This window comes from Diplotaxodon limnothrissa, linkage group LG15 (genome assembly GCF_057381915.1).
Source record: "Diplotaxodon limnothrissa isolate DT_005_m linkage group LG15, D_limnothrissa_male_GT1.1, whole genome shotgun sequence".
Classification (NCBI taxonomy): Eukaryota; Metazoa; Chordata; class Actinopteri; order Cichliformes; family Cichlidae; genus Diplotaxodon; species Diplotaxodon limnothrissa.
The window spans coordinates 18,769,205-18,785,229 of NC_140610.1; the positions used below are offsets into that span (position 1 = coordinate 18,769,205).

Sequence of the window (16,025 nt, forward strand, 5' to 3'; positions counted from 1 at the left end):
TAAAACATGGCAGCCCATTTCTGTGAGAATGTGCAAAAATCCTTCTTGCTTTAGCGCAGATTTTAGCCTTATACTGTAGTCATGTTGCTGGGTCTGTTTATTTGTGACCTGCAAAGACAACTTTCTATAGCAGAGTATAAACACTCCAATGCAAGCAACTGTACAGAGGGAACAGTTCAAATGGATGAGTGAAGGAAACCAAATGCAAGGCACAAGAGCTCACTGATCAACCAGTTTTATGTTGGTGAAAATGACATAAATCTTACATATCCAACAACAAAAAAATATCAACCCATCAACTCATTGGAGATTTCTTTTTTCTGAGGAAACATCATCATATTTTTGGAAGGATGGTGTTCATGCCTCCAATGGGGCTCAGAAGGAAACATTGGAAAATGTATTCCTAGAGCCATGAAACTCCTCAGGAAGACTGCAGTTTTTGGGATTTTTTTTGTTCGTTTGTTTGTTTCGTATAGCATCATAATGTAAATCTTTTTTTTTAACTCACAGTAAAAGACATAAATATATGGATTTTAAGGGTATGTTTTATGTAAAGCAATATTACGAAATAGATGCAAAAGAAATGTTGAGAAAAAAAATTAAACTTTATCGCATTGTCACATGTGTATGTAGAAATCTACTAAGTATCCCATTAGTGCTCCATTAGATAACGACCTAATTAATCATTTTTATTTATTTAATTTCGTTGTTTTTTTTAATCACATATGATTACAAACATTTACAGTGAAAGAGATGAAAGTCAAGGTACAAAAAAAAATCTAACAATGCATAAGAGTTGCATAAGTGTCCAACAAGTAAACAATCTATATGTGGTTCAGTGCTGTGTGTACGAAGATACACACCACACTCGTGTATTAAAGTTACCTGCTGCTTTTAACCTGCCCTATTATTATTATTATTATTATTATTATTATTATTATTATTATTATTACTATTATTATTATTATTATTATTATATAATGTTACAGCAGTGGACTCCATACAGGGGTTCCCCATTCAGAAAGCCTGTCTGAAGGTACGGAGGGCGGAGGGAGGGAGGGAGGGAGAGAGAGAGAGCGAGAGAGGGAGAGAGAGAGAGAGAGTTGAGGCATCCCTTCTTCACTTGGCTGCATTCGGTTTACCGACACCGGAGAAGCGACCATGCTGTGGAAACTAGTTGAGAATGTCAAGTATGAAGATATTTATGAGGTAACGTTACCGTCCAGCTGTTTGTGACTCGGGGGAAATAGACTAAATGAAGTTACTAGACATGCTTTTGGAGTTCATTTGTTGGATGCTGTTGAGTGAAGTGTTTTCCACGAGGCTTTAAGGCCTCGTATTCATGTTGCGATGACTGTGGATATGAATTGGAGAACCATTTGGCACATGACAGATTTATTCAGGCATAAAACGGATTAATTTGTGCTGAAATGATTTCAAGTGCTCACATTATTTTAAGCTGTGCTTGTCGCTGTGGTGCAGTGTTCAGTTTTGGGTACATAAGATATGTGACACTGCCTACATGAGGGCTGTAATCAGTCAGATTTTACTTTGGGCTTTGGGGTAAATTAATATTTAAAGCAATCTAAATATCTTTTTTAACATAATAAAAAAATAATAAGGTGCAAGGACTATAAGCTCATTCCCAGGACCTCAACGTGACCCAGTAACTAATGAAAAGCTCATTTTGACATTTTTAAATTACAGCGAAAGACAAATAAGGTGGAGAACCGCTGTGTCAGAGCAGGGTGATGATGTGTAGCCTATGGAGTATGTAAATGACTTGGCTTTGATCCCAGAACAATCATTTAAAAAAAACGGTGAGGGGAAAGGAGAAAGAAAAAGTGAGAAATACGACGCGCGCGGGGGCGAAAACGCTGCCCCGGCTCGCGCTGAATGGGCTCGAGCACAAAGCAGACGAAGAAAGGGTATAGCTCGCGAGGCCCCTCGGCTGAGCCCGGTGGGAAGCCCTTGTCTCGTGCCACACATGGTTTTTCTCCCACGGCGCGAGGGAGGGGAGGCTATAATGTTGTTAAACAAGTCACCCAAGAGGGCAAAGAGGAGAGGCTGAACGGTCTACAATGCAAAGTTTAATCGCTGCTTCTGAGTTCACACGAGCCCCTCACGCGTCCTGCCTTGTCTCGGGTGTGCGTTTGTTTTCGGTTGGCAGCTGCAATATGACTTGAGCTGCCTTAAAATTTCAAGAGTGTGAGTGTGGTGGGGTGAAGTTGGGGTGAAAAGTCAGAGTAAAATCTGAAAGTGGCTAATGCGCTCTTTTGCGGTTACTGTGGGTTTGTGCGTCAGCTCAAAGTTCTTTTCTCTCTCTTTTTTTTTTTTTTTTTTTTTTTTTTTTTGCTTTATTGGATGTATTTCCGCTTTGTTTGGCGTTGACTAACCCGGCTGGAAGAGAACTTGAAAACCTGTTGTTAATCGTCTCATAGTCGACCCAACAAGGCCTGTTTTTATTGCCATATTGTCTTCTATTGGTTTCTTTAACGTAAAAAGTCTGTTTGCACAGAAATTATTTGCGCAAAAGTGTCTCCACTGGCAAGAAAGTGCGCTTTATTGCGTCAGCTTTTATATATAAAGGGGCCCCAGAGCGGTATTTTATGTGACAGAGGATTCCTCACGGGTCTGGATACCCTGTTCGTTTTCTCCTGCGAGAGAGAGTCCTCTTTCAATCTCCTGCTGTTCGCGCGTCGTTTCGGCTCTCCACGGAATTTCAACGTCACTCACGGTTGCGCGAAAGGCTTCACGCTCCATGTGTCGCCAGTCCCCTGCCTCGCGCACATTAATATTCCTGTAAGTCTCAGTCATGAATAACAATTACACCGTATACCAGGGGTAGAGGAGGGAGCTCGGTGCTCACACTCAGAGCGGTGGCAGCTCCGGGCGGAGGAAGGTTCTGAATGGTGTTGTAGATCGGGCCGTGCCTGCAGATACTCTTCATTCTTACCTGGGATGATTTTGGCTGTATCGGCCCTACACGCTCCGTCCTACACCGCTATTCTACCGTGAACCCGCTTGTGATACACCGGCAGAAGGTTTACAGATGTTAGTTCATCCTTACTCCACCGCGGTGAGTTTTCTTCAGAGTATTTCAGAATTAGTTTACGCAAACGGTAAACCCCGTAGATATGGCTGGCAGGTTTTTAGTTGTGAGACAGTTTAATTTAGGCTGTGACATTTTTTTCCTCCAGGCTCTTATGTGTTTTTGTTCAGGAGTTTCAGTGCCAGTTAGGCTTCTTTGGCTACATCACCAGAGGCAATTTGCAAAATGATCTTGGGCCTTCGTTTCTTTAAATTGTACTTCCAGTTCTACAACTGGTTCAATTTTTTCTGTTCTTTTCTGCATCCTGTTCAAGGACCGGCATGACGGTGTCTCGAGCCACAGCTCGCGGCTGTCCCAGCTGGGTTCAGTGTCGCATGCGGGACCCTACTCCAGCGCGCCACCGCTGTCTCACGCGCCTTCCTCGGACTTCCAGCCGCCGTACTTTCCTCCGCCGTACCAGCCGCTCGCTCACTACCAGAGCCAGGATCCGTACTCCCACGTCAGCGACCCATACTCCCTGAACTCCCTGCACCAGAGCCAACAGGGAGCATGGGGAGCCCGTCAGCGGCAAGACCCCACGGGGGACCGGATGGAGAGCTCCGCTCTGCTGGCGCAGCCTCGGGCCTCACTGCCCCAGCTATCCGGGTTGGACCCACGGCGGGACTACGGAGGTGTAAGACGGCCTGATGTGCTTCTTCACTCCGCTCACCCCGGACTGGAGCCTGGTATGGGAGACGGACTGCTACACGGGCTGCACGGTATGGAGGATATTCCGGTAAGTTAAAGGCACAGCTGAGATTTGCAGAGATTGAATGCACATATAACATAATTTCAGATTTTCCTGCTCCAATTATGTCATATAATTTTAAGAAATCATGTTTAAGAACAGGCAGACAATGGCAAATCCTCAGACTTGAACCATCGAGGAGAAAATTCGCCCTACTTTTATTCACAATTTATTGAATAGTTCATAGTTTGTAGATATAAACAACGTACATTATAACGGTGAATTTCCCCATTTCCCCTGACAACAAAAACACTTCAATTGAACTAAAACAGACACATTTACAACACCCAAAAATAAGCAATAAATAAAATGGAAACCAATTTTCACTGGAAGAAAAGAAAGGATATATGTTGACAGTTGTCTTGTTCATTGTCTACGCATGACTCTCGTGCCTTTAGAGTTAAGGTCAGTGAACTTGGGGCAGCTCCCTCAGGGCTGGATGCTCACAGCAGCTGTAGCCAAACGGATGGCTCAAAGCTTAAAAAAAGAAAAGAAAAAAAAAGACTTGAGATACCCAAGAAAGACTTTTTTTTTTTTTTAAATCAAAAGAGAAACATGTGTTTGCAAATAAAGCATCATAAATCTGGCTTTAGGCAGTAAATTAAATGTTCCTCGCGGTTTATTTAAAATTTCATTTTAACATAGTTTAACACGTTAGACATAGTTTTCAAAGACGATAACAAATTACGCAGATTAAATGACATTAAATTATAACAAAGTAAAGAATATTTTTTACTTTCGTTTTTAACGCAATATGTATTATTATTATTATTATTATTATTATTATTATTATTATTATTATTATTATTATTATTATTATTATTATTATTACTTGCTGTTTATTTCCTTTCTTAGAGTCTTGCTTTGCTGCTAAAACGCTATAAATTCACAGAGCGAGATACTAAAGACTTAGTGAAAAAGGTTTATTGTAAAGCTGTGTAGGATTTTCATTTTCTACTCGTTTCCCCCCTCAGGGCACAGCCATCACGAATTGTTTGCCATTTAACCTCCACAATAGATTCTCATTTCGGGCTTTCCGTGTTTGTGTTTTGCATTTATTAACCCCCATATAAATTTGTTTTTGCATATTTGTTTCTTTGTATTTGGCTGTGACGCATTCGTGACAACACCCGGTCTATTTAACAATTTATTTGGCAAGATGATGAATGACACTGATGAATGATGGGGGTTTGAATGTGTGGGAATAGCTGCTTCTAACCACGTCGTGATGAATGAAAGCACTGAATTATGAGCTAGATTGGACCGATGTCTGAAAACAAATAGCTCAAACGTGTATTCCGCCCCCTCCTTTTGAAACCTTACATGAATATTTTTTCTTTTTCTTCTTTTTCTTTTTTGTTTTTGCTGGACTGTGTGATTGAGGCTTGTCAGGTAAATCACTGGTTAACTTTGTGTACAACAGGGTTGAATGTTTTGCATTTATCTTCTCTCTTTTTTAAACAGACCGCTGATGACACCAACGGGACGAGCATCCTGGATCAATCAGTGATAAAGAAAGGTAGAAACACACATTCTCTCTTTAATACAAAGACACACATCTCTGTTCTCTGGGCAATGTGGCCTTACTTAAAAAAAAATATATATATATATATAGTAATAATTGAAGAATATCACAGGTGGAAAGAGGAAATACGCGCGCTCTATTCTCAAGACAATTTATTTGGGTTTCTTCACTCCTGGGATATTTGGATAGGTTCTTATGAATTATAATGATTTATTGTATGGATATGTGTGTAACCTCCGGCCCAGTCCCTCGGGAAATGTCATGATCAGTATGGTTGTGACCTTAACTGGAAAAGGCGTTCTCGCCGAGTCTATTCATGGAGTTTCTCGTATTTTGGGGGCCGGGATGAGGAGTCTGAAGCCGAGGTAACGACCCTGGTATATTGACTATCAGGCAGTGTGTCGCTGACAGGCTGCCACGCTGCCGCTCTGATGATGTGCGGTGATTTAGTTACGGGATGTTGAGTGACTGAGCTCCCCGCGGGGCATTTAAGCCGCTGATGTAATAAATGGCATCGCTCACGGAGATCTCGTGAGCTCGTTTAGAGCTAATCTGCGGCATTATCCCCCGTGGAGCCATCAAAACCCCCTCGCACTGGCCCTTATATGCGCGCATCCACGAGGCAGGCTGGCTGGCGGTTTCCCCTTTACTTCACGACATTAACAAGAGCATTAGCGCGCGGGATGAAGAAGCATCCAGTGCTGCTGGTGGGTGTTAAACCGGCCGTGGAGAAAAGACAGGGAGGTGGTTAATGCGATTTGAGAACGTGAGCCAATCAACAATCGATAACGCTGTAATGAGAATGTCGCGCGACATTAAATAACAGCAAATGCCCGGCACGTGGGCGCTTCATTAGGCCAGGGCCGCCCCCTGCGCGCGTGGTCTCACTGAGCAAAGTTTGGCACAGAGGAGTGATGTAAAGATTTCAAACTTGTGCCCCCTGAATGTGAAAGCACGTTATGTAAGAAATCCACTCTAACCTTCCTCTTTCAGTCCCCATGCCACCCAAGAACGTGGGTTCCCTGATGCTCGGTAAGGACGGGCTGATCGGAGGAGTGACCGTGAACATAAACGAGGTGTTCTGCTCGGTACCAGGCCGCCTGTCGCTGCTCAGCTCCACTTCAAAGTATAAAGTGACCGTAGGTGAAGTGCAGAGGAGACTGTCCCCGCCCGAGTGCCTCAACGCCTCCTTGTTGGGGGGCGTGTTGAGAAGGTACGGATGTAGCCTTAAAGCATGTTGACGCACAACGTGGAGTTCAGGAATAACCTCTAGAAACTATGAGGAAAAAACTTGTGTGCATTTAATTTGCAGGAGCAGTTATTAATGAGACTATGAGAAGCATGAAAAGCTATGCCATATAGATTTTTTTAACATTAACTGGTAGACGAGATCAAGCTAAATAAATGTTGTCCAGAGCACATATTAAAATATTGTTTGTTAATTTGGAGCGATTTATGACATTTCGCCAACATGTGTGCGCCGTAAGTTTTACTTTAAATACAGTTCATATGCTTTCCTCCTTTTTTCTGCAGAGCAAAGTCTAAAAACGGTGGGAAATGCCTGAGAGAAAAGCTGGAGAAGATTGGACTGAATCTACCTGCTGGGAGACGCAAAGCTGCCAATGTCACACTACTAACATCACTCGTGGAAGGTAACCGACTCATTTTTTGGTGATAAAAGCCAAATCTTTATTTTTATTTTATTTTTTTATTATTGTTTTCAAGAGTTTCAGGATTCCCCTTCTGCTTTCCCCTTACACCGCCACAACTCCCTGTAACTGGATTTCTGGCTATGAGCACAACTCAATATAGTGTCATTTATCAAAAAATATATAAGAAAAAAATAACTTTTTTAAAAAAGTTTCTATCATGTGAAAACTCGAGAAAAAATATATGAATTGCAAAAATCTGGGATTATAAAAGTCATGCGTGAAAATGCGCCTTTATTCATAAAATGTCTGTTAAAATGTAGCCAGGGAAATATTCATTACCGATAGATGTGTTTGAGGCTGCTAAATTAACGGATTAAAGACTGGAGGTTGGGCCCATGCCTTTGGCTACACCAACATATAGACCGAGTGCCTGTGTCTTACTAAAAACAGGTAACGTGAATTTACTTTTTAAAGAAAGTATTTCTTTTGAGTGATGACGACTTACTTTTAAATATATAAACTGCACGAATGTTTTATTCGTGCCTGTACAGTATAACCCAAAATAAAGTGGATCATTTTGAATATTAATCAGCAAGTAAAAGGTACTAATGTTTAGTCTACATGATAAAAATAAAAAATAAAAAACTTAAAACAGTTTAAGTGTTTTTGAGTCAGCTGAGAGGACAGCTGTGGGAGGGTTCTGCCTAAAAAGATACGGCTTTTTGTCAGTGACGTTAATGAGTTAAAAAATGATCATATGAATAATTAAATGACACCTGACAATACTCATACTTTAATTGAAGCCAGTATCTCGTGAACCGAAAGATCTTGTTCGTTTGTATTTATACTTATATTTACAGTTGCAATATATAAGACATCTAATACCTTCCCCCACAGGTGAAGCGGTCCACCTGGCTCGGGATTTCGGTTACATCTGCGAGACGGAGTTTCCCACCAAAGCCGTGAGCGAGTACCTCAACCGCCAGCACGCGGACCCCAACGAGCTGCACACACGGAAAAACATGCTGCTGGCGACAAAGTGAGTTTGATGGAGCGTTTGATTAGATTCTGTTCTCTCATAGCCTTTATGGGTGTTTTCTCTCATACAGGATATAGACTGTCTGCACTGCATCATATAGAAGTGGATGGAGGATGATGATGGGATTGAAGTGCGAGAACGTAATGCTGAATTATAATTCAAATGGCTTTTTTAGTATTAGGACACATTCAGACACAGCAGGACATTGTTGAAAGTAAGGTGTCAGAAAGACTGGGCCCTAAACCACCTTGCAATACTTCAAGTCAGCAAAAAAACAAGGAGTAAAAATCCAACAAACAACAAAAGAGCAACAAGAGAAATAAAGTTAAATGTTTGGGTTTTTTAAAAGTCCAATATGTCTCAGATGCTTCTAATTCAGACTTCTTGTTGCAATTTAAATGTTTCAGATTTTTCCCATTAGACAAGGTTTACACATCATTACTGCCTTTTGGTAGCATTTCGGTTGTCCTTGTGTTTTGTTGTCCATTGAAATTGCATAACATTTACACATACATTCTGAATAGCACAGGGCAATCACTTTCTGCAAATAGGTACATTTAGGGAGAATTAAATTATTATGAAATTAAGGCCAGTCTCATTTCCTGAGGTCTTTATGGTCCATTTTAAGAAACCCAGAGGGTGTGAACCCCTGCTATACTCTGTGCCTTATCCTATAGTCCACTCTGCCTTAGTGGCATTTGGAGAGGAAATTGTGATATTTTTTTAATGAAACCCACTGAACTATATCTAACTTGTATTTAAATGGCTGACTGGGGGAAAAAAACTGCAATGCAGAAAAAACAGGGCAGTTAAAGTCAGGTCAAGTATTTGAGAAATGAGCTAAAATAAAGCCAAGAATCTAAACCAAAATTAACAAGACATCAGTTTTACCCTTTTTATCAGGACAAATTGTGCACACATTAGCTTCCTTACAAGCAGCTTTTTCACAGAATAATCTTGAGGTGAGGTGGGGCACTATTAACACAGCCTATAAACACAAACCCTGATGTTTCTATATCTGACCTCAGTTTCTGGTCTTAGAGATAATCTGTTTTATTTGCACTAATGTAAAGTTACTTGTACTGATATATTTTTTATTAATAATTAGGAGATCCTGGAATTTAATTAAGGCTCTTCTGAGTGCACATGGGCAAGATAGGTTTTTTTTTTCTAAATAAGTGTTGAAGATTTGAAATTAATTTATAAAAGTCCTCCACTCAGGAAGCTTATATTTTTAGCTTGCATAAGTGTTGTTGTCTGCTAGCCTGCATAAACCATCTGTCCGTCTATGTGTGTGTGAGTGTGTGTTTGTGTGGTGCTCAGTATGTACAATGTGTTTGGTGGTGGATGTCTGATGCTCAGATTGAAACCTGTTCCAATACTGTGCATCAGTGCTGCCTGTTAGAAATTCATTATTTAGCAGTGGAGTGTTTCAAGTCGTCAGAAAACAACAGCGAGAGCCTTGAGTGTAGCCCGGGGTGGCGGCTTCTCCTCTCTACTCCCCTAACCCCAGCTGGGCTCGGCCTGCACAGCCTGTCACTCATTTGCTGGAGCTCTGCCCTTAGGCCGCTTACAGGGTGTGTGCGCACGGGCTGTGCAAGTATGAATCTGTGAAAGGGGGGAGGAAGAGGGAGAAGGAGGTCTCTTGAATTTAAAATGTGAGCCTAAAACCAGGGGATGATTTAACAAGGAGAACTAGGTGAATAGGTTATTTTCTTTTACAGTTGCACTTGAAATCCAATGAAAAATTAAGATCCATGTTACTAACCACACATTCTTATATCTAAATATTAGTTATTCATTTAGAAAACTCTTAATCGGATGATTTTTGCATTATTTTCACTGAAGGGGTATGCATTTTCTCCATTATGGAAATATGCAATATTTGAAATTACCCTTGTTTCTCTGGGTTCTGCTATATCACTGTATTTCACATCCTCATAGATCAGAATGACTGATCTTTGAGAATGATTGAATTACATACAATTCAATTGTACTGAATTGTATGTAAATTCAATACATGCTTTAAGTGTCAAAAGTAGTTAGGAAGAAAATGTTTATCTTCTCTACAAAAATAGGGAAATGGGAATGGTAAAATGCTTGTAATATACATAAAAACACAAACACCCATGCTAGAACTGAACTCGTGCTCTCCCTGTCTCCAGGTGCAGGTGTTAATCACAGACTGCTTTTATGTTCATGCCTTGTTCATGAGAGTTAAACAGAGTTAAACAAGGCAAAACTGAAAGAAAATATGTAAGGGTTCACGGGGGGAGCACTGGGGAAAAAAAGAAAGAGTTAAAAAAAAAAAAGGTATAAGCAGGATTTTTTTCCCCTTAAGTCATAATACGGTTAATTTTTGTTCTGTTAAGTTTATTCATTGAACACAATCAAAAGGGAGTCGTCAGAGTGGTGGGTTTTTCTCTGTGAGGTCATGAGGTTTTTAATATATAACATTACTCTGTGACGTTTAGGTCATTCTGAGAGATTATAAGTAACCTTAGCCTTCATCTTCATACTATGGAAATATGTGAATTTAGCTTTTGAAAAATGTTCTCTGAGTCTAAACATTTAGTGACAAAAAAACAAAACAAAATAAAAACTGTAAATTTCAATTTAGAGGGATATGATTACGCAACACTAATGATGGCTACTATCAATTTGTTCTAAATAAATAATACTGAATGGAATTTTAAAAAATACACACACACACACAATCATCTTCCTCTTCCAATGCGTTTCATTTTAAAATAAGCTTCAATTTTTCAAATTATAAAATGAGCTGTTTTATGTATTCTTTCCTTTCTGGAAAGGTGGGTAGAGCTGTGCCGCCTTTAGGACCTGCTAAAGAATTTCATTAGTCTGGGTTTTGGAACTGTTCTGAATAATTTTGGGGGTCTTTTCCAAGTTCGCATCTATACAGCTTGCTTTGCATTATTTCAGCCGTCTACTAAACTGCTGAAAACTTAATGCAGCCTACTCGGTGCACAGCGCTCTATTCTGCAAGCAGTTTTAGTTTGAGTGGTATTGCTTTCATTTTAGGGAAGTCTAAAACTAACATTGCAGTTTAGCATTCATGCCTCCAACATTACTGTCTTTGAGCTGTGTTTCAACAGGGAAGTGGTTGTCCCACTTTTTTTTTTGATGTGCCCCTTTCAAAAGCTGGGGGGGGGGGGGGGGGGGGGGTAATCACACTCTACACCCCACACTTTTAAAAATAAAAAATGATCCAACTTGAATTTTAGTTTGATAAAACACTGCACAATTGTGTCAGCAAACTCAACAATGAAATTAGTTTCATACCACCCCCCCCCCCCCCCCCCCCCTCTTCCTCGCCCCACCTGCTGTGGTTTTATGACCCACAGTTTGAGAACCACAGCTACAGGGCATGATTTTCCAAAAATGTGAAAGTCAAACCAGCATGGAGATTTGAGTCAATTTGTTTCTTTTTGTAAACACTGAACTGTGAAATAGCAACATGTGATTCCAGCATATGAACTGATTGTATTCACTGCGGTTTCCAGAAGAGCTGGAGGAAAGTCTGCAATCAATGCAACAAAATTCCCTCACTGTCACTGAGAAAGCTCTCAGTCTGCTCTTGGGGGACATTTAGTTACATTTTGCAATTAGGCATGCCTGCACAATTTACATCTGGAATGGGACTCAGAAAGTCTTAAGTACTGTAGGATCAGGTAAAGTGTTAGTTACTTTATAAAGTTCTAGTGTTAAAAATGCCTACAAAGAATTTCAATAATCAAAATTCAAATCTAATTATGTGCAGCTAATGTTTTGGGGCCCCAAGGAAGTCTTGGGCTCTGAGGGATGTTCTTTATTGTGCCTGTGTGGTAATTTTCGAATATTGGCTTTTAGAGATTTTTAATATGATGTTGTCTGCTCTGCATTTTGTGTCAGCTTTGTCATTAATAACCTTCTTGAGGAAATCCTGAATAAATCATCAGTGTTTTGTTTTAATGACAGCAAACTGGCAGTTATTTGTCATATATCAGCTTTCCAAAAACCCTTTTGGGGAAAGCCTAAGATGATGCAGAGCTCCCTCCTGACGTCTTGTTGTGTCTTCTCTCCTGCAGACAGCTGTGTAAGGAGTTCACAGACCTGCTGGCCCAGGACAGGACTCCCCTGGGCAACTCAAGGCCCACCCCCATCCTGGAGCCTGGCATCCAGAGCTGCCTCTCCCACTTCTCCTTAATCACGCATGGTTTTGGTTCGCCCGCCATCTGCGCTGCACTCACCGCCCTGCAGAACTACCTCACCGAGGCTCTCAAAGGACTCGACAAGATGTTTCTCAACAACCCTCCCAACAACCGGCACGGGGATGCTGGCAAGACCGGCGACAAAGAGGAGAAGCAGCGGAAATGAAGCAGGAGAAGGAGGGGAGTGATGATCGAGAGCTGAGAAGGAGGCAGACACACAGACAGAGGCGTTACACCGTTACTTCTAGCTTTACACCCCTGCGACTGACCTGCCACGCACGGGGCTGAGGTGGAGGAGGAAGGGGAAGGCTCGGCAGAGAGAAAAAGGCAGAGGAAGACACCCGTGGGCCAGTGTCAGAGAGCACAGAGGGATTTTTCATCTGTGTTACGTTCTTTTCATTCCCCTGAGGACATGGTGGTTACTGTGTTACATTCATTTCGCTCCCCCTGCCTGCATCCTGTGAGACTGAGATGCTGTGAGCAGCCAACAAACAACATTGTGTCTGTGTGCCTGAGTGAGTGTGTGCTTGTCTGTGTGTGTGTGTTTGTCTTCACACAGAAAAAGCATTGTGAGATTGGGTGATGAGCAATCTATATGTGAAACAGGGTTGTCTGGTTATTTAACACAAGAGGAAGGAGTGGAGGAGAGGTGTTAATTTATGTGTGTAAATATTTATTTATATTAATTTAAATGGATGGTTGTGTAAATAGGTGCGCCAGCTATTTTGGAGTAGGCCTATTAATCTGTGATTTGACCTTTGTGAGCCGTTTGGGGGACAGGACTCATCCAGTGTTTTTCTGTTCTTATAGAGCTGTTGTCATGGTGCTGATGATGGGTAGACATGCTTCTAATTGTCCAGTGATTTCATTTCTATCATATTGATAATAAACCATGTGTTTTATTATGCGAGGTGTGCAGCCTGCGCCTTTTCTCCAGGGAAATTTCAAAGCAGAGTCTCAGTAAAGGCTGGGGTTCAACTTGTATTCATTTGTGTCATGAAATATTGAAGAAGAGCAGCTTTCTGGAAGAAAATTCAACTTTCTGAATGACCGGAAGTGGATTGATGCCAGGATTTTAACACTGTTGTTCAATGTGTAATAAGTCAGGTTCACAGGTCAGGCATCTTTGGGTGTAGGAAGAAAAAAAGACTGATATCCGCTAAATGGCGGCCAATGAAAACACCGAACCACTCAAATAAATGACTGGCTACACTGACAAATTGTATTCCAAATTTTAGAGATACATTAGCATCAAGTTTCTCCGTCTTCTTCCCTTCAGTTTTGTGTTTAGTGTTTTGTTCACTCTAAAAGGATAACACAACAAAACTCACTACCTTAGAGATTATCGATTGGTACTGATTTAGCTATGGCAATGGTAAAATGGTAAATGGCCTGTATTTATATAGCGCTTTACTAGTCCCTAAGGACCCCAAAGCGCTTTACATATCCAGTCATCCACCCATTCACACACACATTCACACACTGGTGATGGCAAGCTACACTGGGAAGTTTCGGACCTTATCTATAACAAGAGATACGCGTGCCAATCATATTGAATACATTCCTTAAAAACAGTTGAATGGAACACGACTCTGCTAACATCTGTTTTTAACTTTTTTTTTTACTATAGGATTAAACTGAAAATATGGAAATCTGGGCCAACAAAGGAGACAAAGGAACTTTACAATGCAATTCCCTCAAAAATTAGAGACAAATCAATTCACAGCTTTCACCATCTTCAGAGGAGAAATAAACACAACTTTTTACAAGAGCAAAACGCCAAAAGACCAGCATTATTGTTGCAGTTGTGAGGTAATTTAAGAGCTTCAAGTAGATTCCAGAACAGAACCTGACCACATTTAAACTATGTTTTCTCCCATTTAAATATTACAGATTTAAATTGCAAAGGGGTATGACACTACATGTATTTCTCTTAGTATCTTTATCTTTCTGCCAGGAATAAAACGAGAAAACTGTTGGACTTACGGATATTTAAAGGCGCAACTTTTGCAACTGCAAATAAAAAAGTCAGCACATAAATTCAAAAAGAGGGATGGAGCCACTTTAATCCTAATTAACCAGGTATTAAAACGGCCTGTGAGTGCATAACTGCAAGTTAATTGTTTGCTGTTTGGTTACACCATCTGGAGTTGTAATGCTAATTGAGGAGGGCAGGTTTTATTTCTTTAATGAACTACATATACTCCCAGAAACTGCTGATTATTGATTGTTTTGTGGTCATGAATATTATATACCCTTAAAGTATCATTCTTATTATTATTATTCATGCTGTTATTGCTGTTTTATTATTCTATAAGTAATAGCCTTGCGAGGTTTAAAATGTCCATATATTGCAACAAGGTCTGAAAACACGCCCGCGCGCACGCACATGCACGCACCATGATGGATACTGTCTTATTCCAGGGAGATAATTGGCTGTATTTTCCAGCCAGTGAGGCCTTTTTTCAGAGAGAGGCTTCTCTCTCACACGCGCACATGGGGAACAGAATCGTGCCTCGCGGGCTCGCTTCTCTTCTGCGGTGGGGATCTACCGCCGGTGTGCTAATGACGAGTGAGCGCGAGACGCGCAGCGAAAAGCAGAAAGGGCCACAGAAAGAAAGCTAATGAGAAAAAGAGACAGTGGAAGGAAGAAAATAAGGCAAGAGAGAGGGAAGAGAGGGAGCCCGCGGGCTCACTGTGACCCGTAGAGTGGAACGCTGCGTGACGCAGGTGCAGAGTTCAGCACCCGCATGTCCGCGAGCGATTCCCGTTCAACAAAGGCAGGAAGCTGCTGAGCATCAGTGGCCACAAGAACGGCAGGTCCGCTGGAAAAACAAACAAACAAGCCAAAAACAACAAAACAACAAACGCGAGGAGAAACTTGGCTTTTAAACAAATTAGCTCAGACCGCACGATAAGTGTGACAGCGTCGATTTAAATAATAATTAAAGGCACTCGATATAAAATAGTTTAATTGAAATTTTAATGTCACCCTACATTGCACCGTTAATCAAAAACGATAGACTGTGTTTCGAATGATTCGCAGCAGATGGTTCACTGTATGTCCTACGGTTTTAAGGACCTATATCTGAAAACAAAAAGTATTGCTGAATTAATTTATAAGAAACAGGATTAAACACGATTGCACTGGACAAAGGTGTGCAGTAGGTGTGACAAGTGCAGCACTGGTGCTGAAAAAATAATCTAAACAGCATAAAGACATGGCAATAAAGTAAAATGACATACAGAAGAAAACTGTGCATGAAATGTGACTGTTTTATAGTGATAATTAACCCTGGATTTCTCTCCTTAGAACATTACTTCAGGGTTTTCTTTTTCCATTGCCTACAAAGTTGGTTCTGTATATGGGACCTTGCTTCTCTTGCTTTAGTTCAGCCTCTTCCTGTGGAGTTACTTTGCATTTTTCTTTTGTCATATTTTCTAAGGAGTTTCCTGCACACCAATCAAAGATTGGTGTTAAAAAATATTTTTTTAAAAGGCATAAAGAAACAGATCAAATGTGTAGAATACGCAAAGAGAACTGAGAAGCCGCCATTAATTAGAAATGTTTATAAGATTAATAGAACTTGAGGTTAAGATTTATGTTTTGACATAACTGTGAGGATATCATTTTCAAAAAGTAATGGTATAGGATCAGTGCACTGTAAAAGTCTCAGAAAATAAGCTGACACATAGCTGTACATGTGTCTAACTGACATTTCTTAGATTTTTAATTCTTTCCCAACATTGTTTTTAATG

General features: G+C 40.7%; 1 protein-coding gene across 5 annotated transcripts; it reads left to right on the plus strand.

Moving 5' to 3' along the window:
* Window positions 1–1,161: 1,161 nt before the first annotated feature.
* On the plus strand, window positions 1,162–12,432 carry tfap2b (transcription factor AP-2 beta). Of its 5 annotated transcripts, none has more exons than XM_085371891.1 (8): window positions 1,162–1,209; window positions 3,366–3,827; window positions 5,304–5,358; window positions 5,758–5,783; window positions 6,375–6,577; window positions 6,898–7,016; window positions 7,914–8,055; window positions 12,144–12,432. In XM_085371891.1, the coding sequence occupies exons 1-8, from the start codon at window positions 1,162–1,164 to the stop codon at window positions 12,430–12,432; spliced, it is 1,344 nt and encodes a 447-aa protein (XP_085228017.1). The 5 variants fall into 5 exon arrangements, with proteins under 5 accessions (XP_085228017.1, XP_085228016.1, XP_085228015.1 ...); XM_085371890.1 differs by lacking the exon at window positions 5,758–5,783 and adding an exon at window positions 6,226–6,260; XM_085371889.1 differs by lacking the exon at window positions 5,758–5,783 and having other exon boundaries at window positions 5,304–5,402.
* Window positions 12,433–16,025: the final 3,593 nt, after the last annotated feature.

Coding starts and splice junctions, on each gene's coding strand:
- tfap2b (XM_085371889.1), top strand. CDS start 1,162: ATGCTGTGGAAACTAGTTGAGAATGTCAAGTATGAAGATATTTATGAG. Junction 3,828..5,303: donor ACGGTATGGAGGATATTCCG/GTAAGTTAAAGG, acceptor TTTTTTAAACAG/ACCGCTGATGACACCAACGG. Junction 5,403..6,374: donor ATACAAAGACACACATCTCT/GTTCTCTGGGCA, acceptor ATGCCACCCAAG/AACGTGGGTTCCCTGATGCT.